The sequence below is a fragment of the Bactrocera dorsalis genome, chromosome 1, assembly GCF_023373825.1.
Source record: "Bactrocera dorsalis isolate Fly_Bdor chromosome 1, ASM2337382v1, whole genome shotgun sequence".
Taxonomy (NCBI): domain Eukaryota; kingdom Metazoa; phylum Arthropoda; class Insecta; order Diptera; family Tephritidae; genus Bactrocera; species Bactrocera dorsalis.
In genome coordinates, this window is record NC_064303.1 from 112,175,082 (window position 1) to 112,200,469 (window position 25,388).

Genomic DNA, 25,388 nt, shown 5'->3' on the forward strand with positions numbered 1-25,388 from the left:
TAGCTTTTTAATCCAGGTGATCAACAGTTAAACCAACGAAGAGCTTCAAAATAAGTGTAGAAAATAATTTTAATTCCCGATTTTAATTATTGAAAATATTATTTAAATCTATGTATAAATAAAAAATATTCTCCCTTTATCCATATTTTTACATAATGACAACATATATCTTCTCTTTCATATAAATGTGTAGTTTTACTATAAATTGCATTATACCTTAATATATTATTGAGGAAAACGTCGGTGAAAGTAGTTTTGTTAAAATGTTTCAAGAAAAAAGAAAAAGCAATTTAAACACGCCAAGTTTTGAGTAAATTATTTCAAAACCTATTGTTATTGTTTCAAGAGTCGGATCAAAAAGTAAGCTTTCCTGCAATGGCGAGTTTCTTTCCTTGAAAATGTTTAACAAAACTCTTTTGTGGCTTTTCTCGCAATATTTTTGTTTGTTTTGTTAAAAAATAGAGATTTTGTCTTTAAATTTTTTTTTCCTACAAAAAACTAATTTTTTTAACTCGTTAAATAAAGAAATTAAGATTTTTACGTCAATTTTTTTCTACAAAAAAATTAATATTTTTTCACGTGTAATTTTTTTATTTTGGTAAAAAATAGACATTTTTACTTCCGACTTTTTTTGCTACAAAACTACTAAAAAAATTTTTTGTACAAAAAATTTAATAAGTTGAAATGAACACTTAACTATGAATTCCAACTATTAAACGTTTTTTTCTACAAAAATAATACAATTCTTGTATTTTTGTAAAAAAAAAACATTTATTAAATTTAAATAAATATTTAATTATGGATTCTAACCATTCAAATTTTTTTTTTGTAACAAAAATTGTAATTTTTTTGCTCAAAAATTCTAATAAATTTAAATAAATATTTAATTATGAATTCTTACTGTTTTTATAGAGTTATTTTTAAATTACCATAACCTTTTATTATACCCAAGAATTAAAAAAATAACAATAACATACTTCTCTCTTCTTTTTTTGAATATAATGCATGCACACATATATATTTACTACAGCGTTACCATCTTAATAACATAAATTTCACTTTGCCTCTTCAATATTTCCCGCATACAGGTCCCAAACCCGGTCCGCCACGCAATCTAACCGTCACAGAGGTCTCCAATGGTTTTCTGATCTCATGGCAGGCGCCACTGGAACGCGCGCACATCGTCAAATTCTACACGATCAAGTATCGCACCGATGCCCAGTGGAAGACGCTGAATCGCGGCCAAATACGGCCCGAGGAGACGCAGTATTTAGTTAAGAATTTAGTCGGCGGTCGTACGTATTATTTTCGCGTCTTAGCTAATTCGGAAAAATCCTACGAGTCCAGCGATGAAGTGAAATTTCCGGTGCCGGCACGTGTCAAGCATAAAGCAATAACAGCCGGTGTCGTTGGGGGCATCCTGTTTTTTATTGTTGCGATCATTTTATCGGTTTGTGCCGTAAAAATTTGCAATAAACGTAAACGACGAAAACAGGAAAAAGGTAAAAAACTGCAACTACCAGTGAAGCAAGTGTAAAGCGAATGCACAAACGTTCAAGAAAAAAAATTAAAATTAACACGAAATGGTTTTTGATGATGACCAGCAATACGGAACGCACGAGCGCCAACGCGCCCACGTTTTGCGCTGTCTGTTGTGCCAGTTGCGCGCAGCATGTGGGCAAAATGGCGGCCGGTAGCTGACAGCCGCGCCAAGCACGGCAGCGGCGACGACAACCCCGCGCGCTCTTGGCGTTGTTGGCGCGGATTCTGTCAGCGCTGCAGCAGCCATGCGACCCATAAAACGCTGCGCTCCACTGTGCCACCGGGTGCGCTGCGTTCCTGTGCTGGTCTCAGCTCAGCGAGTATTTTATAACGCTAAATAAATGAATATATATATATATATATTTTAAAATAGATATATATACGTAAATGTTTTTTGTGAGATTCAATTAAAATTTTTATTGCGTATTAATTTCCAAGAGGGCCTTCCACATTAATGTATGAAATTAACTTTTTGCGTAAATTTGCCAATTAATATTTCCACTTTATCGCTTAATTAAATTTTAAAGCTAATTTTTATGATTTTGATAAAAGAAAAAATAACAAAAACAACAAGAAAAAAAAAACACAATTTATAACCCCTTAAAATGTAGCGCTTTATAAGAGTAATACTTTCTTATATGTATTTTTGAATATGTAGTTTTCGTTTTGTAAAGTACTGGAAATAAATTTAACCTCACTTTTTGTGTTCCAATAGTTTGACGTTGGCAAAAACGCCATGCGTTACATAATACTAACAGTTCATGCAGGAATTACCGCTGATTAGTTAATTAAAATTGCGTGCAACCAGAAATGATACGTGACTGATTTCGACTTTTGCTTAATTAAAAACACAGTTATATATATATATCGATGAAAATTTTTGTCTTTTTTGAAGCATTAATTGGCTTAAACAACAAGTAAATATACTCGAACTAATAATTAATGAGTACAAAATTTGATTATTTTCGATTTTTACTAACCAATATCATTTTGTACGCCATTTTGTTTTTGTTGTTAATATTATTCTGTATAATTATTATTTTTTATTGCTTTAAACACATAATCCAACAGCTTGTATTTGAATTAGCATAATTTTAACAGTTTAATTTATTATACCTTTAATTGATCTTATTAAATTTCAATGATGTTTTTTATTTAGAAGTTATTTGATTAGTTAAATTTATTCATTTATTTTAAGTAGAGTATGCAACCCTGTAGCAATTAATCTCACTGCAGTCAAAGTAACTAGTTACAAACCAACTTACAACTATTAGCTACCATAACTAGTCAGTCAACTGTTAGCTTTTCATGTAAGTAACTGGTAGTTTAACGTATAATTGTCAAATTTCGAGGAAAAACAAACCAGTTTGTAACTAGTTCGCAACAGATGTACAACTATTTGAGTTAGGATAGGTTATACCAGCTGATTTTCAGACCATACATTGGCCTCGAGTTCATTTCTAATGCCAGATGGCTTTTTATAATTAATACAAGCTGAAGTGTATTGGAGTGCAGAACGTCAATGCATTTTTCCAAGTTTAGTAGAGACTTGATATTTAATTCAGATACTTCATCCAGGTCCTTGAAATGTGGAACTCCCATATATCGAAGCTGTGTTCTAGATATGTCATCGGCTCACATTTGTCCCTTCAACGGTCCCTTGAACTGTGAAACTTCCAGATATCGAAGTTGTGTTCTAGATATATCATCGTTAATAATGCCCTTACGGCTCGCATGTGATGTCAATAAGTTGTGACCTGTGACTATACCAACCAGCACCCCGCAGCCTTTTCGAACTTTGGTATATTCTTTCGGCTTCCTTACACCTGATTTTCTTGATCCTGTAAGCCTCAAAGGCATTGCATCTCGGCTTGATTCACGTGTCAACCCTTTCGGCAGTTCCACTGTAAACTGTTTTTAGAAACAGACGGACTCATGACACTTTTGGCAATCTTATCAGCTACCACCTGGAATAAAATATATATCCAGCCTGCTTCCGGCAGCCAATAAATCTACTGCTCCCCTGCTTTTAAGGAATAAATTCCGGCACCCACTTCACCAACCGGTTTTAATGCGTCGTACATAAGTTCAAAGCTGCTCCACCACCCTACTTCACCATCTTTAATAAGACTTCAAACCTTTTCTCTCGTGATGCAAAGGGCAGCGAACCGCTTTATTCGCTTTACCTATTTCCTGTATGACATTTTACTGGCAGCTAGCTTGACTATTACTGCGTAACACCAATGCATAAGGTCTGATCTTAGGCGCCATTTTGACCTTGACATCTTCTTCCAAGTCAATTTGCAGTCCAAAATTACTTCCAGGTACTCAGTATGACCCTTAGCAGTTAACTCATCCCCTTTGATCCTCGGGTGTTGTCAAGACGCGATTTTGTACATATTTTTAAGGAGTAATATATCCGTCTAATTGGCACTTATAACCTAGATATTGCCCATTGGTGTAGGAATTCAGAGCGCCATTCATCATGGTGTCTGCATAGGCTATCATTTTAGGTACTCTTCCTTAAAATTCCATGAAGCTCTTTTGCTACAAGTGAGAGGCGTCAGTACACCCCCAGGGGAGTTCCTGCTCGCGCACTGTTTGAGTCAATTTACATCTTGGGACAAAATTTTAATTTGGGTTATCTTCAAGTGATCCCCTGGGAAAAGTTTTGTGATTTAACGAAACTGTGCTCTTCTGAACTTACGTTTTATAAAAAGACTGCTACTTTCCTAACTAGCTCGTTTTTAGTCAAGTAAGAAACCGTACACGGACTAGATATGTAACTCCGGATTGACTCATACAGAGCCCTGTCCTACAGACACAATAGTCGCCGATGAAAAAAGGTTCCTTAATTGGGTTAGACGTCCAAATGAAACAGACCTCATCCCACCAGACACAAATAGTGCTAAATTTCGCAGAATACACATCTCTTAATTACTCAAAAGCTTACGCCCGGCAACCAAGTCCATAACTAAATTCAGTTCTGGGCCAATTATCACGTACAAAGCAGCCATGTATTTTTAAATATTCCAAATAATATTAATCCACAATAAAATAGGAAATTATTTCACTCCACATTATTTGATATCCGCATTTCGCTTTAGAACTGTCAGTTACAATTGCCTTCATTCGAAGTTCACATTTAAATTGCAACGAAACGTAATTCCGAAAAAAAGCGAAAATAAAAATTATAACGGTAATAATAAAGGAGTCGAGCACAAAATGAGCGCTTTCAATGCAAAATCAAATGCAATCAGCAATGAAATACGTGATTCCGCCGTTTTGCTATTGAATTAAATTTTATTCGACAGCTGAACGCAAACCGCAGCGGAGTTGTCACCGCCACTCAATCGCGCGCCACACAACAACAAAATCAACAATGCGCGCGCTTATTTCGTTATTTTTTGTGGCCAACAAACCGCCAAACAATTTAAATGCGCGAGTTCAAAATATGCGACCGCACTGTCCTCACTGGAATTTCACAGTTCGCGTCTAAGCGTTCTCACTTTGGCCGTTTTGCTATAATTGAAATCAGCACGCTTCAGCCGAGAGCCATGCATATAATGCACTCTTTTATGCGGATTAAATGTGGTTTAAAAATGCATTTCGCATTTAACGGTATTTTGGTCTTTAATGACTAAATGATTGTGAAAATGTAGTGACTATTCAATGAGTTAGAGATATTGACACGATATGGCAACATTGATGGTGGTGTGGTTAAACTACCTAGTCAAGACACATACCGATTTTTGGTAAAGAATTAAGTGTAATTCTGTGTTTTATAGATGCTTATGATATATAGAAGATTGCTTAGAATTTTTTACGTGTGCTCTCTCTCCAATCTCATTCCCCTTTTTTTGGTTCAGACATATGATTTCAGTGAGAAATGCTAATTTATATTTACTCATAGTGGTGATTTCATGGAAGAACAGAACCACCAGATTCTATGCTATATAAGGCCATTGCGGTGGTATGGTATTATTCGAAAATGTACCGTCAAAAGACCTGCTTGCTCTGGACTACGGGTGGAATGAAAACTACGTCAGCTAAGAATATGGAGCTTATCCTTGACATCTGACCAATGTATACTATATGTTAAACAAGTGTAGTATAAGACAATGCTTATGGCCATCCGGCTCATGATTTTAGTCTAGTGGAGTCAGACAAGAGTGTTATCATACTCGACCTTGTTAATAGACTATGGCTACATGGTCAGTGCGACGGAGAATGAGAGATCCTTGAGGAAGTAAACACAACGTTTTTATTTCCCAATAGAGAAGAATGTACCAATAGTTCGTTAATCTACAGTTCCAACCAAGCCAAGCGGCAATTAAAGTTAGGAAAGTAAGCAATAACTAACCTCTCAGTAGCTAACTCGGTTAAAATCATCTGGCTAACCGGTCATATAGAAATAGAAGATAATGAAAAGACCAACGAGCTGGCTCGCTTGGGCAGCAGGAGACACAACTTCCTGCGTTGACCCATGTCATTCACCTCATTCAATTGTTGATTGAAGCAATGGAGCCTAGAGAACACCTCAGGTCTTGGAGCATAAGAAACACAGAATGTACCACTAAGTCACTTAAGGGTAGTGTTGGTCGTGAAGTATATTTCTATGTAACATTGAACAAAAATAGGAAAAGTTGAGTTGGCGGAAAGCAGCCTGCAGGCGAATAAGATGGAACATATACCACGACTCTCAATGCTCCAAAGTAAAAGACATTGGGCAGCTAGGGAAAAAAAATTAGTTCTTTTTTTAAAATCCACTGAGTTGCTGGATGGGCTTATTGCGGCTGCCAGCGATCTGGAGCTCACCCGCTTCCCTTTTTAACCCACCAACCAACCAAAGGCCATGTTTTTTAATAGATGACCTATATTTATTAATTTTCGGAAGAAAAACTCTCTTTTCTTTCTAAGTGCTATCTTTCTCATCGAACTCCGCAGCTTTCCCATACTTAAGCTATGTTTTTGGTTCTCAAATGCTACTTCGACATGTTGTGCGTCCTCCTCGGGCTGACTTTGATACCTCTATGCTCTCTCTACTATATACAGAAGTAGATCGCGATTTAAGTATATCGGACTTAACACGGCGATGCACAGCGCTTCGTCGATATGTTTTTCTTTCGTTGATATTCTGATATTTCACTTTTTTCGAATATCGATATAGACAGTTATAATACTGTTGACTGTTTTAGATTACTGATTGAGACAATATAGCCATCTTAATGAGATTTGATGAAATATTAAACTCAGTTTTGTAGATTTTTATATCTCTTTTGTATTTTCACTTGCTTTTGTTTGGTATTCTGTTAAATTTTTTTATATGTTTTTTTATGGTTATGTTACCTTTGCTTTTTTTTGTTTCAAATTATACGAAAAACTACTAAAAACATACAATTACAATAACACAAAACAAGTAGCGTGTAAATACTTTGCAATACATACATGTTAATATGTAAGTACTATAGATGAATTAAAGAAATCGCTCGCGTACTTAAAACCAAAGTCAAGACTCAAACACAGAAAGCATGGCTTGGCGGCCAGAGTAAACTCAAAATACTCTTTTTTTGGCAGGCTTTATTACCTGATTAAAAAAAAAACGAAATGTATAAAACATTGAATGAAATGTTGAAGAAATCACCTTTACCCGAATTATTGAGGCGTGTTCTTAGTTTCCTCGTCGTTGTTTCTGCCCAGAACTAAGTTCATTGCCGGTAAAGGTGCCTGAGCGAAATGGGCAGACGTTTTTTGTAAACAATTCACGCACAAAGGTGGTAAAATCAAGGCCCAAACGACATCTGATAGAAATGATCGCGTCGTACAATAAATTCAAAACTCAACTAAAATATTTGCATGCAATTTCCAACTCACTTGAGTCACACAAATTAAATGTTTTTTATCATTCAATATTGCTGCAATTTGCTCGAAACGAACCAAACAGTTTTGCAATTTTGAAATATTCAGCACATTTCGATAAACTTTACATACACTTCGGACAACAGGCGCTCATGCAGCACATGAGGCCTTGGTTCTCGCCTTTGCCCGCAATGTCTAATGTGAACGTAATTAATTTTTGGAGAGCCTCCGAGGAGTATGTAATTTAAGATCTGAAATTGCCGAATTCTGTTTGGCAACCTAAAACCTTTCAAATACTATAAAATTCAAAGAGAGCGAACGCGCTAAAGAAAAGAGACGATCAGTATCGATAGGAGAATTGCGCAATGCGAGACTGCTAGGTGTGTGAGCAGGCTGCTTGTAAGGTCAGTTTTTGATACAACACGTTCAACCACATGAGTGGCCACCGAGCACATTCGGGCAAGCAAAATCACCACAAAACAGAAAAGAAAGAAAGAAAATGAAAACACAAAAAGCCAAAGCTGGATTTTACAACAAACAAACAAACAGAATATCAAGCTAAGTACAAGTGTTCTGTGAATGGGGTAAGTCTTAACATTTAGTTGAATTTCGTGTGTCAATGTGTGCTGCTTGTTTAAGTCTTTTCCCTTCAAATCGCCAGAGACGCAAAGCGCGCACGCGCGTCACTTTTATATGACTTACACATATTTTTCATAAAAATAAATTTCTTCCACAAACTATTTTGCAGCAAAAGAAAAAAGCAAATGGTGATGAAATAACGGTCACGACTCGCCGCACAGCGCCTTGAATTGGAAAAGCGTTGAAAAATTGCGAACCAAAAAATTGCAAAAAAAAAGAAAGAATCACCGATTTCTTTTGACTTAGTTTAGAAGAGCACAATCATCATAGCACTCTTACATTAAACTTGCGCCATTTTTACAAACTCACACACACACACACTCACACATACTCGTATATATGCGTTTGTCATAGCTCATGCATCACATACTAGTACATTGAAGATTACACACACGTACAAATGCCGTAAATTGTCATGATTTCTATTGCATTTTACTTTCCTTTACTTCTACTTTGAAATGATTGCTTTACGAATTTCCTTTCATCAGATTTAGATTTCTGTGTTTATTTCCTTCAAATAGACGCGCACTCGACTGAAAGCTCTGTAACTAAAAATGCCTTTTATAATTTTAAATTCTACTTAAAATGCTCACGAAGCTTTAAAGCTGCTATATTTTGCACAATACCAGCATAATTTATATATATAAGCTGTAAACAGCTGTGGACCTTTGTAATTCCAAAAGCTTAAAAATAAATTTCGAAAATCAACACCAAAATTCTAATATATCAGCTTTTCAAAAAGCTCTAAAACTTGAAAAAAGCTTTCCTAATTTGTAAAATAATAAACCGTAAACAGCAGTATATATTATGGTAAAGACGATAAAGCGCGTCTTTAAAATTTTACTTTACAAAAAGCTTTTTAAAAGCTTTTCTAACCGGTGGAGATTTCAGCACAAACCAAATTATTTGTGATTAGAAAGAATTATTGTGCACTTTTCATAAATAAATTTCAAAAATTGCCAAAAAATTGTAAGGAAGTAGCTTTCCAAAAGCTTGAAAAGCTTTCCTAAATTGTTAAGGCTTCTGTAAATACGATTTTTTTTGTGATTTGCAAGAACTAATGCTCCTCTTCACATAAATAATTTCAAAAAAGCTGCATATGAAATTAGCTTCCTAAAAAGTTTCAAAAAAGCTTTCCTCGTCTGTTGATGTTTCAGTACAAACAAATGCTCTCTACGTATAAATAAAATTCAGAAAATGATAAAAAATTTATATCAAATGAGCTTTCAAAAAAGCTTTAACAAAACTTTCCTCATCTGTTGAAGTTTCAACACAAACTGACGGGCTCTACATATAAATATATTACAAAGAATGCATTTCAGCATATAAATTTATATAATCAAAAATAAAAAAAAGCTTCCGTCTGAAATCCATTTCAAAATTTATAACATTCCATAATTTAGCTGCTCGTCGCTGGGCTAAAAACCATATATTTATATATAATATGCATATGACTGCCAAAAAAATAATATCATATAGAACCTAAAGCTTCAGCTCTTACCAAAGCTTTCCTTATTATGAGAGCTTTCGATCACAGGCAGCTGTAATTGCTTTCTAACTCAAGCTTCCAGTAAAAACCTCTCCTGCACATAATTCATTTTCAAAATGCCAGCAAAATATAAGCGCAAGCTTTAAAGCTTTAGCAAGAAGCCAACATTTATCAAATCGTTTTCTAACATCAAAAACCGTTTCACCACTTTTTTTTAATCACCTTGTACAAACCGATCCTAAGTTGAAATAAATCCATTATTAGTGTCTCCATATATGTATACCACACTTGCATACCTATGTATAACTAATCAATTCTTATGTATGTATGTATATGTGTATTTTTCTCTTGCTGTCGTCTTTTTCGGTGTTCAATGTGCGTGCTTGCGTGCGTGTGTGTGCATTTCATGTGCGTTGTACTCCCCCCATAGTGATGATTAGTGACACGCCCAAGAGTGTGCCTAACAAGTGTTTAAAATAGAGTGTAAAAATTTAAGCTTTTGAAAAGCTTTTATCTGAAAATGACAATTTAGGGGAGCCTTAAGGCAAGCTTTCAACAAAAAATTAAAGTTTAGTGAAAGTTTGATGAAAGCTGTAGTAAAAAAGTGACAGTTTGATGAAAGCTTTGGTTATCAAAATGAAAGCTTAATGAAAGTTTTGGCATAAAAGTGAAAACTTGATGAAAGCTTTGGTAAAAAAGTGAAAGCTTGATGAAAGCTTTAGTATAAAAGTGAAAGCTTGATGAAAGCTCCTTATCTATATAGCTGTATATTAGCCAAAATAGCATAATTTTAAAGTTTTTGAATAGTATGCGCAATTGTAAAGTGTAAACTCCCACACAAAATTAGTTTGTACGCTAAAGAATTGGCACGTCCCAACATAATAGGTTGAAATAAGATATGACAAAATAAATTAGTTATACATTAGTTGATACGTATAAAGAACGCTTCACATCTAACTGCTTATAAATCTATATTTCATTTAGAACGAGTATATATGTACACATATTCATATTCATTTACTGCATATGATATATTTCTCTTTTGGTGTCTGTTATTTACTTACTTTCGTTAACCCATTATTATACGATAAATTTATGTTATGATTTTGTGCTCATAATTATTATTTTCGCCTCATTAAAATCACATTTTGAATGTGAAATAAGAATCAATACATATATTATATAAGTATACATACAATACTAATGCTAATGTCTTTCGCATACGAATTATTTATCAAAAGGCGTAAAATTCTGGTTCTACATTGGCTTAAAATCGTTATTCGTGGTGGAGAGTGTAACTCATATGTCTTATGCATAATGCGCTAATTACTCATTTAACACCTTAGAAGCTTCGGCATAACACATTCTATACATATATGTACATATGTATGTAATTGCATTTGTATGTATGTCTGTATATGTGTATGTAGTTGTATGTGGATTATTTAAGCAAACTAAGGAGCGGTCAATACTCCACCAAAATTAATTGTAGAAATCATTCGTTTGCAGAGTTCAATATGGTAGCTTGCCGGATAACGGATGCCCGTAATATAGCGGCGAATAATCATCATTTGCAACATCATCAGCAGCAGCAGCAACAACAGCAACAGCACACGCAATTGCATCAACAACACCAACACCACCAACTACAACACAATTTGCACAGCCGCAGTACGGGCTCGCTTTCCGCTGGTCAAGTGCCTTTAAAAAAGTAAGTAGCCCCGAGAGGGGATAGCTGGTTGACGGGTATGGGGGATGTGAAGACAAAATACACTCAAACATTATAATTTGAAAACAGATACATATATTACAAGTAATTAAAAGGGGCTCAGTGGAAAGCATTCGTCCATATCAGGGTATATTGAATTAAGTGTGTCACGATATTTGTCACAACAATCTTCGAAAAAAGTTTGCAATTTTCGAAAAAATTTTCAATCACCGAAAAAAGTTTGCAATTTTCGATAAAGTTATTCAGGTCAGACAACTATAGCATATTGCTGTCATACAAATAGAATGTTTGGAGCCAAGTTCTTGGGAAAAATTACGAAATCTTCGAACAAAATTTTCAATCTTCGAAAAAATTGTTTGATCTTCGAAAAACTTTTTCAGATCAGATAACCATAGCCATACAATTTTAACGTTTCGAGTCAAGTTTTTCGAAAAAATTTTCCAATCTTCGAAAAATTTTCAATCTTCGAAAAAATTGTTCAGATCAGATAACTATAGCATAAAGTTATCATACAAATTTAACGTTTCGAGTCAATTTTTTCGAAAAAGATGTGCGATCTTCGAAAAAAATTGTTCATATCATATAACTATAGCACAAAGCTGTCATAAAAATTTAACGTTCTGAGTCAAGTTCTTCGAAAAAATTGTGCAATCTTCGAAAAATTGTTGCAATCTTCAAAAAATCACTTCAGATAACTATACCATAAAGCTGTCATACAAATCGAACGCTTGGAGTCAAGTTCTTGTATGGAATCTTTTGTGTTTAAAGAAAGGTATTATAGCCGAAAAATAATGAAATCTTTTGAAACGTCTTTCCACTGAGTCCTTTGTCTTCAAAAAACATGCTCATCACATAACGCAACAACGCTTCTCTCACATATCAATCACATCACATACACATCTACATATATCGTTTAAAACCGAATTCTTTTAATAAATACAAAACTTTAATACCACCAAAGACAGCAAAACAAATCTGTGTTATATAAGAAAAAATCTCTCAGTTAATAAAATTAATGTTTTTCTCTTTCTTCATAAAAACCAAATGCCTATGTAAAACATCGTTCATGCAAAAATCACGCAAAAAATATATCACTTCATAATAACTTCCAACACAATTGAAAACCACCATCGGCAATTCGTTTACTCGCGTGAAAAAAATTTTAAACAAAAAGCAACACTGAGCATTTTCGTGATTATGAAACCGTTTTTATAGTTCCAGGTCCATCATGCCATAGTCAAAATCGTAAGAGAATTTATGCATTTTAAATAAACTTAAATATTCACTAGCAAATTTAATTGTTTATTAGAAGTTTTTGTTTAAAGAAATGTCTGTTTTGTTGAGTTTTTTTTTTATGTAACGGAAAACACTTTATTTCGAACTGCATAGCATTGGCTTAAAACGTTCATTATTGTATTTTAATTTAAATTTTTTTTTGGTTCCAAAATTCAATACATTTATGCTCCTTATGAGCCTGAACCCTACACGTATATTGTCTTTTAGAAAATTTGATTAAACGTCCAATAATTTTTTTTTTTTTTTGTAAAAAAGTTTTGTAGTTTTAGGAATTGGTACATATTTTGACGAATATGACTTACGCGACTTGTTCGAAGACCACTTTTTATCCAGCATACTTTGTTTTTGAAGTTTAAAACTTTGTAGTGTTAGATTTTTGAACAGATTTTGCGGTCTTTTTATCCAGCTTTTCCCAGAATAGTGACCTAACCTTGCCTTAATCCATATGAAGTTAGGTTATCACTGGCTTTGTATACTGACTAAGGCCTAGTCAAAAGATATCCACTACTTTTCGAGATTGGTATATATACATTCATAGTCTGTCTTCGTCTGATCCCGTGAACTCGACAAATCGGTTTCTTAATATGATTCACGCACCGCAGGTTCTATCTAACAAGATAACGATAAATGCCAAGCACATGACTCCCTCTGAAGAAACTATATAGCGTAATGGGATGTGTGGGAAGTGGCACCGTCTTATTGAAACCAAATGTGGCAGAGATCACGAGCTTCTGTCTTTTCATGACAAAATGTCAAACATAATGAACAAAAATAACATGACGACTAGACACGACTCACGCTAGAGCTGTCAAAAAAAGTTATTAAGGAAAGCACCTCTGTTTGGATCATCTTTTAAACTGCAAAACTTCAGAAAAAACAGCTTCTTTCAAACCCTTTTTTGTAGTTCTTTTATATTATTTTCTTTAAAAGTACTTCGAAGAACATTAGCTGATTAGACATCCCACTTTCCGTTGTCATTTTTAGTGCGAGCTCTCACAGCTGTTTTTCGTTTTATCCAAAACCTATTTGTTGTGTGTTTTCTAGTTAAATTTGTCGATTGAGAATTTCCGTAGTTCTGAAAATGCGTATTAGTTTTTCATAGCTGAACATGTTGGTTGCGTGTCTGACATTTTTTTCAATTTCCTTCATTCTAGTTTTCCCATTTGTAGTAAATAACGGTAATTAGTTCATCATTTTGTTTTTTCATAACCAGTATTTAATTACGTTTCACTCATTATGACCTTTCATAAAGTTCATAATTATTTTGATTACAACAACATACAAGCGTTCTAACATACCAATGTAAATATCTGTTGTCTTTTTTATGTAATTCGAATGCAATAATTTCTGGATTTTGAAGACCACAAGGTTTGCATTTACTGATTATGTATATCCATACCATAAAAAATATGTAAATATGCGTAAAATCCATTTTGAACTCGAGAAAAATGCGTGTTTTAATCGAACAAAGTCGGCGCATTTTTCGAAGTTCAAAACTTTTAAGCATGTTCACCATTTTGCACTAGCTTCTTTATTTGAGTTTGGCTCGTAGATGGTAATTTTTTTTCTTTTTGTTGTAGACGCTTTCTCTTAAAACGATCCACATTAATTTATGCACTTTCTACGCTTTTCCCCGCACAGATTTAAACAAGCCCGAATATCAAGTCTAACCACGATACTAATTGCTATACTGCACTGGATTTGGCCGCCGGACCGCTGCACCAACTGCCACTCCATTTACAGTTCACCGCATGCCGAGGAGGAGGGCGCACGCGATCGCCACTCTGTTAGTCAAATTCAACGGTCTGTCGACGGACGGTTCGTAATCTCGGTTGCTAAGGCCGGCAGCAATGGCAAACTCAATGCGCTCACAAGTGGTGCGGACATGGAGGGCGTCGATGAGGTGGATACCGGCACCATACGGCGCAATAGTCACGCTTCGCAAAAATCTTCCAGTGACGATGGCGGGTTTTTGTCGCGCCGCAACTTTATTACGGCGCGTGCCTCTTGGCGTCGTCCTTTGGTGGCCTCACCTTCGCAACTGAGCTTACAGTCAGCCGTCGGTTCGGCGCGTGGTTTCCTGCAGGGACTCGGTGGACTGCTGCGTGTTGGTAGCAATGCTGCAGTTGGTGGCAGCAGTAGTGGGCTCGCGGGCATTTCGGCAGGTGTTGCAGCGGCTGGTGTCGGTGAGGATGTGGCTGGCAATGCCGGCGCGCGTTATCAAAACATCTATCGCGGACAGTATGGGCAAAATATCTACCGCAATTTGCAGCTGGCGCAACCAGCACAGCCCACCAGTCGTCCGCTGCATATAAACACCCTAAGTAGCGGTTCATATCTTGGCGGTCATCAGTACCACCAGCAACATATGCATAGCCTTCACTTAACACCCAACTTATACACACCGTCGCGCATATCACGCATCTTCTCCAGCTCACCAGCCAGCACGCCGAATGACACCCTAGGCAGCGGTACACATCAGCATATTAGCGGTCTTGGTGGCACTAGTGTTGGCGGTGGTGGCGGCTTACTCACCTCGCCATGGTCGCTGACGACACCTGGTAGCGGACATCTGCATCCGCATTTCAGCGATTTGAGCAGCGTGTATCCCAGTTCGGCTGAGCGTTCATTGCCGACGCCATCAGCGACTAGTGGCAATCTCAGCCGTTATCGCTATTATGCGCACGAGCTGCCATCGCTGCGCACCATACAAGAGGAGACGCGACGCTACAACCAACAGCAACAAGAGGAGAAACAACAGCAGCAGCTGCAAACATCGGATGGCTTCGTACCACTGCAAATACCATCGCCACCCTCATGGCGGAATTACTATCACTCGCAGCTACCATACAACAGTTACCGGCCGCGTACGCGCTGGTATCCACGGCACTACGCACGTCTCTTTGGACGCACGCAATCGGAGCTGATGTCGCCATTGCCGCATCTGAATCTCACGCTACGTTCTGCGCCCGTAGGTGCTATGGGCTTGGAAGCTTCGCCGGAGTCGCGCTCCAGTTCGAGTGGATTCGGCTCGAAGAACAACTCTAATCACCCACAAGGATCTCATCACTCGGGCAGCACGAGTGAATGGCGATTACTGCCGCCCTATCGACCACCGCCACCCCCGCCAGCCAATAACAGCGCTTACTTTGGCATCACAGCGCTGTCTGCACAACAGCAGGCACAAGCACAAGCGCCAGCAAGCCATCATCATCAGCAACTGCACCACCCGCCCTTATTCGCTACCAACTCACTGCCCTACTATGCGTCCTACAGCGGCACAACTGGTAGCGGTATGCATCAGCAACAGCGGCAACAACATCGACCGACAACGCCACCCTACACCATGGAACACTGGCTGGGTATGATCTCAGACCTCGATGCGGCCACGGATAATGTCAACCTACCAAAGTCGGTAGATGTCGGCAGCGTCGATGGACACTACGAATTCGACCCGGCCACCCCAACACCCAGCGCTTCCACACCCACCGGCGGCCTGCTACGCGAGGATCTCAATTTGCACGTGGACACCACCGGCCACCACACGCTTGGTCCGCTCAGCAGTGGCAGCCTTTACCACAACGGTGTTGGCGCGGCCACGCTCACTTCAGGTGCCGCCACATACGCCGGTCCAATGCGTAAGACACGCTTCTCACGCTACGACAATGTGGAAGCGCGCTTGCAGGCAATGCGTGCCGAGTTCTACGAGTACCGCAAGCGACAAGCGATGCAGCAGGCGGGCGTGGCTGAACTGGAGAGTGTCTGCTGAGTTGAATCATCGAAAATTGTGAGCGTATGTGTGTTAGTATTGTAAGTAGCGCGTGTCTAGTTAGCGATAAGTAGGGTTAGACTAAGTCGTCTAAAGTATAAAATCAAATGTAACTCATTTCCAGCCGAATGGAATGCAAACGAATGTTTTAGTGCTGCCCAACAAAAGTTATCACAAAATTTAAGGAATTTTTAGCAACCGTGGATTAAAACCTGTGCTGTACTTAGTGACAGGTCATAATTAGAGATTTCATATTCTTAGTTATTTAGCAATAAATACACTACTGATGTCTGTTAAGAATACTCCGGATGCTGTTTTTCAAAATGTAACGGTTTTTAGTGGCAGTGCGCTTTTCAAAATATACATTTACTCGTTTACAGCGACATTTATATGGAGAGAGAAAGCTCAAGTCGTCGCATAAAATGTGTAGAGCGCGGAAAACTTTAGATGCAGCTTTTTGAGAAGAGAAGCTCTGTTTCAAGCTTTAATAAAGCTCATTTTCTACTAAGTATTTTACAAAAATGACTTGAGCGTGCTTTAAAAGCTCTTTTGAAAACGATCTCAGACGCGTTTTGAGCTTTCTTGAAGTTTCTGAATATATGTTATATGAAATGCTTTCATCACATTCTGTTTTCTCTCTCTTCTCGCGGCCTCTAAAACCGTTATACGAAAAGCTTTCATCCCATTCTCTTTTTTCTCTCTCTTTGCCATCAAATAAACTTGAAAATTTCCCGTACATTGCGCACTAATCAAGTACTTGGAGTACAGTTGTCGGTAATTAGTTAAGCGCAAGCAAAGATTACATTGAAACGACGAAACACAAGTAACATTAACGGCAGTTTTATGCTAAACTAAGCAAAGGATCCATGTAAATATTAAACAATAAGTCTTATTTGTAGCAAAGTGAAAAACAAAAAAACAAAAACATAAAACATTAAGGTGAACACGTATTGTAATGGTGAGAAACTGAGTATCCAAAAATATAGCAATTGTAAAGATATATTACAGCAGTAATTAATTACTACATTTAATTACATTTAAATCAATTAAAAACGACACTTTAAGTACGTTAACTTAAGCAGAACATTACTAACTTTAATAAAGCGTAAAAATGAAAAATATAAATAAATAAAAAACATAGTTATTATTAGCAAATGTATTTAAAATAATAATGATTACCCAAAATCAGTTAAGAACTTGTTAAAAAACTAAAAATAATTTAACCTGTTTAACTGAAGGAGAAATAGTAATCCAAACGAAGTGAAAGTAATGGAAGCGAGTAATCGTTTAGTAATGCAGCCATTGAAGCGCGAGCACGCGAGCAACGGAGCAAACACAAAAGTAAAGTAGAGCAGTAACAACAAAAAACAACAACAAATACTTAAACAATTTAAGTGAGTTTCCCCGTACTAACAAACAATGAAAGAACCTTACTAATTTGAAAAGAAAAAAAAAATAAAAATAAAAACCCAAAAAGCTAAACTTAAGTAGTTCAATATGTATTGAGGAAATTATGAAATAAACTAACGCGAAGTAATGCAAAAACACAAACAAAATGTAAACTAACAAAAACAAAAAAAAATTAAAATTAAAAATAACAAAACACTTGAAGACGAAAGTAAAATACATTTATTATGACTAGTTACTATATAAAAATTCAACTGAAATATAAATAATAAAAAAACAACAAAAACAAAAACAAGCTAAGCGACTTAAACGTGCGTACATATACATATAAATAAATATATATATTTAAATATATATATATATAATTAATTTTTTTTGTAGGTGCACATTACAAATTACTGAGCAAAACAAAAAAAGTGAGCAAATTAAAATTAAAAATAATGAAAAAAATTATTGAAGCAGTATAATGGTAATTAAAATGAATAATTGAATGAAAACGCAGAATTTCTCATTGATTTATTATGTAAAAAGTAGCATGACGACACGACGACGACAGACAAAAGCAAGCAACCAAATTAAATAATGATAATAGCGGTTAGTAGGCAATTAAGGCAAACACAATACTTTACAGTAAACTTGAAAGAATAAGCATTAAAAACGTAATTAAAATTGACAACGCGAACTTTCTGCACTGCACTTTTTGCGTGCAGCAGCGAGGAGAGCGGAAACACTGCTTACGACTTCTTCTTTCTAGGGTACGCTGTGTTGAATTTGCATGAAAGTCAAAAAAGTTAAAAAATTAAAAAAAAAAACTTACAACAAACATATAACATTTTCAAAGCGCCATAATTTCCATTTTATGAAATTATTTTGAAAATTATACAATTTCTATGACGTTTCACACGTTTTGTAAAATTCCACTTCAAAACTTTAACTAAAATATTTTTCAATTTTTTTTTTAATTATTTTTTTTTATATTCTAAATTTTTTTATAATTTTTTTTTTCAATATTTTTAAGTTTATTAATTTTTTTTTAGCTCTACACGTATATAATTCTATTTTAAAACTCCAATTCAAATGTTTTAAAAGATTTTGTTTAAAAAAAGTGTCTTCTTCAGTTTTATATATTTTTTAATTTTTTAGTGCTACACATACTTATTTTTACTTAAAAACTATGATTAAAATGATTTTACAAATTTTTTAAATTAAAAAAATTATTTTTATAATAACATTTTAATATTTTTACACATCTTTTATATAAAAAAATTAATTTCTTCCAGATTTTTTTGTAATTTTTTGCTATACATACCTAATTTTACCTTAAAATTCCGATTTAAATACTTTCAAATTTTAATTTTTTATAATTTTTTTCTAATTTTTTTATTATTTTTTTTTTTTTAATTTATACGTACGTCTATAATGCTGTTTTGACACTCCAATTTAAAGATTTTGACATATTTTTAAATGTACTTTTTTATTTTTATATTTTTTTTTAATTCTAACCATGTATAATTTTACTTTAAAAATCAATCTAAAATTTTTTAATTTCTTTTTGATACTTATTTTATTTTTTTCCATATTTTAATAATTTTCAAGTTTTCTTCCTTCAAACCAAACATGACTCTACTTTAAAACTTCTTTCTAAATATATTTCCAATAAAAAAAATAAATAAAATGTTTTCCAATATTTTTTGAAATTAATTAAAATTTGTTTTTATTTTTTCTCATCATTTTTAATACTTAAAGATTTTTTTTAATTGTACACATACATAATTCCACTTTAATATTATTATTTTTTAATTTTTTTTTTGAATTTTTTGAATTTTTTTTTATTAGTTTTTATTTTTGATTTTTTTTGTTTCTTTGTTCACCTAAAGACCAAAGCAAAACGCGTAAAATGTTTAACTAAAATTATGTAAGCAGCATATGCATGTAAAGTAAGCAACAAACAAACAAATTTGAACGGAAAGGTTTGACACAACTCGACGCCAATACACTGCCACAGCGAAGCGGGGGGAGTCACCGACCAACCGACCGACAGGCGCTGCGTGCCGCGTAGCAAGCGCCGAAGCGTTACACGCACGTGTACAGTTGCGTGTGAGCATGTGTGCTGCGGACACGCCGCTGTGTGTGTGTATGTATTCGCAACGCTCCCATTGCATAAGTGTGCGTTCACGCCGCGCCGTACGCTACTCACGCACGCCGCCTCTGTATGTATTGTACTAAGTATGTAGTAGTTAATAATAAGAGGGAAGTTGATAAGCGAGATTTTGTGTAAAAATGTTAACAATGAGTATAATGATAATTGAAATTGACATACACATATATATTATATATATAACTGCGGTGACAAATGCACGCAGCTGGAAAAATGCATACAGACACTCCATGTATTTTTGATTTTGTTAACTTTTTATTATTTCTACATTCACAATTTGCGAAAATATTTCAAAGCAAAATCATGTAATCTGCTAACATAAGTCTGTTAAATGTGCAAGGCAGGTTCTGTTATCGCGCTTGGAAACAGCTGCGAGCGGACAAACGCTCGGTGGGATTTTAATTCAGCTTTCTGCATGCGAACCTTACGTGTTGAAGAGAGATATGTGCTAGTTTATGCTTTTCGCTCTAATATTTAGTGTTTATATTTCGAGCTTAATAGTTCTCTTCGAAAAATTTGTCTCCTAAAAATGCTCTCACAATTCGTAATGCTGCAACATCATATGAAAATCAAGTAGTAAAGATGCATAAGTTCATGTCAAAGTGCCACAAGAGCGTCTCGACCAATTTTTATGATCTCCTTAATATGGAAACGTACGCCGAGTCAGCTGGTCCCGCAGCCACGACATTGTATATTTGGTATCTAGACCACCTCTAGGTTGAGTTGAGTGTAAGTTATAGGCTCCCAAGCCTAACAACAGCATTTAAAGCAGCTGTGAGCACTAACAAAACGTTCTATTACCCAAAAAATTGTATAACGAGACCTATAATATAGCTAGGATAGAATCATAGCCCTTCTATGCTGTTTCCAAGCCAAGCCACAGGAACAAAAAGTAACAATTAGGTAACGATCTCAAACAGCGTAATTTTCCAGCACAGTATAATTTCCAACGAGCAGTTTTGAAACTCCACCAAATTGCAGAAAATTTAAAAAAATATATTTTATTTTTATTTTCTCTTTTTCCTATGCGCGTACGTAGTTTCTGAGCCCACAGCAGTAGAATTATAGTGAATTTTAAGCGCCTGCCTTAGATTTTCTTCGAGTTTGTAAGCAACCACTCGGGCATAAAATCTAAAACACGCGCTTAGTTCTACCGGAGAGGAGTAAATATTATTTTTTATATATATTTGTATATAGATTTTTCGTTTAATACGTGAAGCGCTTGTTATGTTTGCTATGGTGAGAAATACAACGCATTTAGCACAAATCACCGAATTTGAATTATGTTTAAATTTTTGAGATTTTTTTCACCAGCTCGATATTTCAGCGCCACCTCTGCACCACTGGCGTTTTCAAGTAAAAAATATACGAAAAAATTCAAACTGAGCGCCCTAAAGAACGGCTGACACAGCAGACAAAACGCGTTTATGGCAAATTTCAGTGGTGGCGAATTAGAAAAGCGAAAACACACACACAGTCTTAAGTGAAATCAATTATATTGTAAACGCAGCTGAAACGCCATTACAACAACAACTCAAAATAATATAAAAAATAAATAAAAACATAGCAAACATTGTAAACAAAGGAAGTTAAAGTTAAAACTCGTATAAGCATTTGAAAAATCGTCACTCCAAAACTAAGAACAGCAACTGAATTCATTAGAAAACTGAAGAGAGTTGGCGAATCGAGGCGCGCCAACTGAGCGGCGTTGAGCGTAAGCTTGCGCTGCAAAAGCAGAGAATTGAATGTGAATCGAACAATTATAGTAACGATCGAATTGTTATTGTAATCTTGTCTAATTTCCAAAATTAGTATATAAATATAAGCTAGTATTAATATTACAAACTCATAGAAACTAAAATAAATAAATAAATATAAATTAAAAAATAAAAAAAATAAAAGCAAACATGATTTCATAGATGGAAGTGAGATTATGCAGTGAAATGAAAAAGGAATTAATAAAAAATAAATATAAACAAGTTACATACTCATTTAAGACAGAGAAGACTTGACGGAAAGCCGTTCAAGCGCAGGCACAACCGTATTATGTATATGTAAAGGCACAACTGAAACAACGCAGAGAACATTGGGCTAAGTGACAAGCTTACAGGCCGAGAAAATTGAGCTGGAAAGCATTACAAGGCGATCACTCTCATTGCAAAGCCCACAAAATGCTGGAAAGCTCGAAAACGCTTCAAAAGCTCACAAAGCTGAAAAGCTCTAAAGCGCCTCAAAAGCTCTTCAAAAGCACACAGAATGCTAAAAAACTCGAAATCGCCTCAAAAGCTCTTTAAAAGCTAACAAAATGGTGAAAAGCTCGAAAGTGCTTCAAAAGCTTCTAAAGAGCCCACAAAATGCCGAAAAGCTCCAAAGCACTTCAAAAACTCTTCAAAAGCGCTGATCGGCTCAAGTATCACATGTTGCAGCGAAAGCTAAGTGAGCACTAACAGCTGTTCCGCTTTTGCTCTCTCGCTCTCAAGCGCGTTTTTTACGCGATCTGCACTCGGTGTGTTCTCTTACATACATATGTACAACTACGAAAGTTTCATTTCCGTTTTACAGTTTTTCATCAATTTCATTAAATCGTTTCCGCTTGAAAACCAGTACTCAGTACTTTGAACTCTCATACATTAAGGTTTCACTCTTTCGCTCTTTGAAGATTTCATTTTCATTACGCTTTCTCTCCCCTTTACACTCACTCCACTATCGCCTCAACACATCGCATTAAGCATAAGAAAGAAACTTGCAATGAAGCATACGAAATTCTAAATGAATAAAATTTATTAAAAAAATTGGTAAAAATTAAACTACTTAAGCACACATACACACACAGAGTAATAATGTTGGTTACCACATAATTTTATTAAACAAAGGTAAACAAACACACTCACACAGATATGTAACTGTGTGTCAAGCAACAAAATGTTAATTAAATTCGTTCGAAATAATAACAAAATATGAAAATGGTGAGAAATAATTAATTCGTGTTTTTATATAAATCACACACATACACACGTAAGCGTAGTAAAACACAAGTTTATAATTTCCAAATAATTTTAATATTTTTCCAATTAAGTTAACGGCATTAATTTCATTTTTATTTTAATTTTTTTATTGCAATTTTTTATTGTTTTCTTCTAGTACAAATAGTGATCTAGATATTTTAGTACCGTGCTAGCAACAGCCGTTAAGTAAACCACAGTAAAAATAAAAATAAAAAATATTGCGTTAAACATAAAAACAAAAATCACAGCTGATAAAAGCCGTAAACAAAGCAAAAACAAAAACAAAATATTTCAAAAAAAAAAAAATCCAAAAAACCAAACACAACAACAAAACCAATTAAGCTGTCGAGCAAACACTTGCATAAATAGTTAAAAACGTAACGGGATATTATAATAACTTGTAAACGAACATTCACACTTAAACGTAATGTAAGCTCTAAGTGGAGATAACTAAACTTAAGTATGAATTGTGAATGCATTAGCGTTAGCGTTGGTAGCAGCTGCCAGAGCAGTGGCCACCTTAGGAAACCTTCAATTTCCTGTTTCTCCTGCTTTCGGGTCATTATTTGTAAATTATTTTTTACTGCAAATATTCTTAATTATTATGTAACGGCATTATGTTTTAACAACTAACTACGAATTAACATTAAACACTAAAATGAAATTAGTTAAATATTATGCATTAATGAGATTATTAAGTTGATTGAAAAATAAGATGAGCAAAATGAAATTTTTAAACGAATAAAATTACAAACAGTGAAAAGCATACAAAAAATCATAAAAATCAATGCAAAAAAATTACACAAAAACCGTTTTTGCTTTCATTTCAATAGGAATATGTATGGTGCTAAAAATCTAATACAAACAATTAAATACAAACGCTACTTGAGGACAGCGAAAAATCTGCGCTCCCACCAGAGTTGATGGGGTGAACTATAACTACCTCAGAGATCGACAATCATCCGTACTGTTTGTAGGTAAAGACACTAAATTGGGTAAAATTAAACGGTAGGTTCCGCAGGTTGGTGACCTTTCCCCGTTGTTATTTAACTTCTACATCTCGAAACTCCTTCAACCACCAGAGGGAATTTCTATCACATCGTACGCTAATGATTGCAAGATAATGACGTCCGGCAATGGATTTGAGGGCATGTGCTCCGGTTCCCACAATAGACGGGTCTACGTAACCAGAACGGATCCGGACTTTATGGGGTCACGGACTGTCAACTTGCGGAATTCGCCGCTACAACAACAACAACATGGAATCTGCTGAAAAGTAAACGGCTATCTCACCGAGAAAGGTCCTCCTTGAACGGAACCTAACACTATCCCCCACTAAATCCCCAACGACCATATTCACAAACTGGACGAAGGAGTACAGACTTGACCTTAATATTGCAGTCGATGGCATTCAAATTCCGACTATTAAAATAAACCTAAGATTTTAGGTGTGACACACGACAGCCTGAGCTCCTTCACTCCTCACACGACCGCGATTACTGCCAAAGTACAGAGCCGCAACAAAATCGTCAAGTCTCTAGCCGACAGCACGTGGTGAAAAGACAAAGAAACGTTGTTGGCAACATACAATTCAATCGATCGGCCGGTTCTTAATTACGCCGGACTAATATGGCCGACCAGGTGTAGTGAAACGCAGAGGAGGAAGCTTCAGTCATGTTAGAACACTGTACTCCAGACTATATGGGGATGCCTCTGGAACATCCGCAAAGTAAGGCCCGTATGCCCCCAGTTAAGTAGCATAACGAACTGCTCTCCGATTAGTTTCTACTGGGATGTTTTCGTAGAAATCATCCCTGCAATCACCTGAACCGGAACCGGAACCACCACCTAGGAGCATCAAAACGTCCTTCCGACCGAATCAACTACGCCGACCAGACTTCGGACGTAATTATGTAACTTTAAACATGCGCTGACCGTAATTAAGAGTGTAAACACCTTCACGGACCCCGACATTCAAATATATGTCCAGCATGCAACTAGTCCCAGCATAACACTAACCACCTCTTTGCATACCCAGCTAACCTCACAAATCTGACACTCCTATCCCTATGGTCTGTCCCCGTCGAAACAGCACGATTTCTAAGGCTATCGTTGGATAACCCCGATGACAACAGCGAACTAGGTTCAATGTTTAGCTCTTCTCTCTCTCTTCTCTTTAGTTGGTTCGGATAACTTAGAATGTTACCATGGAATAGCTATTATGTTTGGTGTACAAATAAGGATAATTGGCAGTGGAGGACAAAATACGTTGGTTGTCTTTTATATTTCGGAATTAGGCGATGCTGGTGTTACAATATGGCAATTCACAACTTAATCGTAAAGCTTGATATCTTTGATTTTAAACATACTCAGAACATTTTGACATACGAGCGCAATCAGTGTTGTTTACAGAAACTTAAAATATTCACCTCAGCCAAAAAATTAAATTAAATTTTCGCGTGATTATTTTTTACAACTTTCAACGTGGATTAACT

The 25,388-nt window shown here is 35.6% G+C and overlaps 1 protein-coding gene across 5 annotated transcripts in view; it reads left to right on the plus strand.

The window, feature by feature from the left end:
- The window catches only part of LOC105230762 (protein turtle), a 130,974-nt gene extending 112,867 nt beyond the window's left edge, over positions 1-18,107 (plus strand). For 2 of the 5 annotated variants that reach the window (XM_029552251.2, XM_029552252.2), the window contains 3 exons: positions 1,089-1,502; positions 11,039-11,240; positions 14,196-16,323. In XM_029552251.2, the coding sequence (XP_029408111.2) occupies positions 1,089-1,502; positions 11,039-11,240; positions 14,196-16,323 (2,744 nt within the window). Of the gene's footprint in view, positions 1-1,088; positions 1,503-11,021; positions 11,241-14,195 lie in introns of those variants that run through there. The other 3 variants (XM_029552249.2, XM_049446697.1, XM_029552250.2) reach the window with 2 other exon arrangements.
- The last annotated feature ends 7,281 nt before the right edge of the window (positions 18,108-25,388 follow it).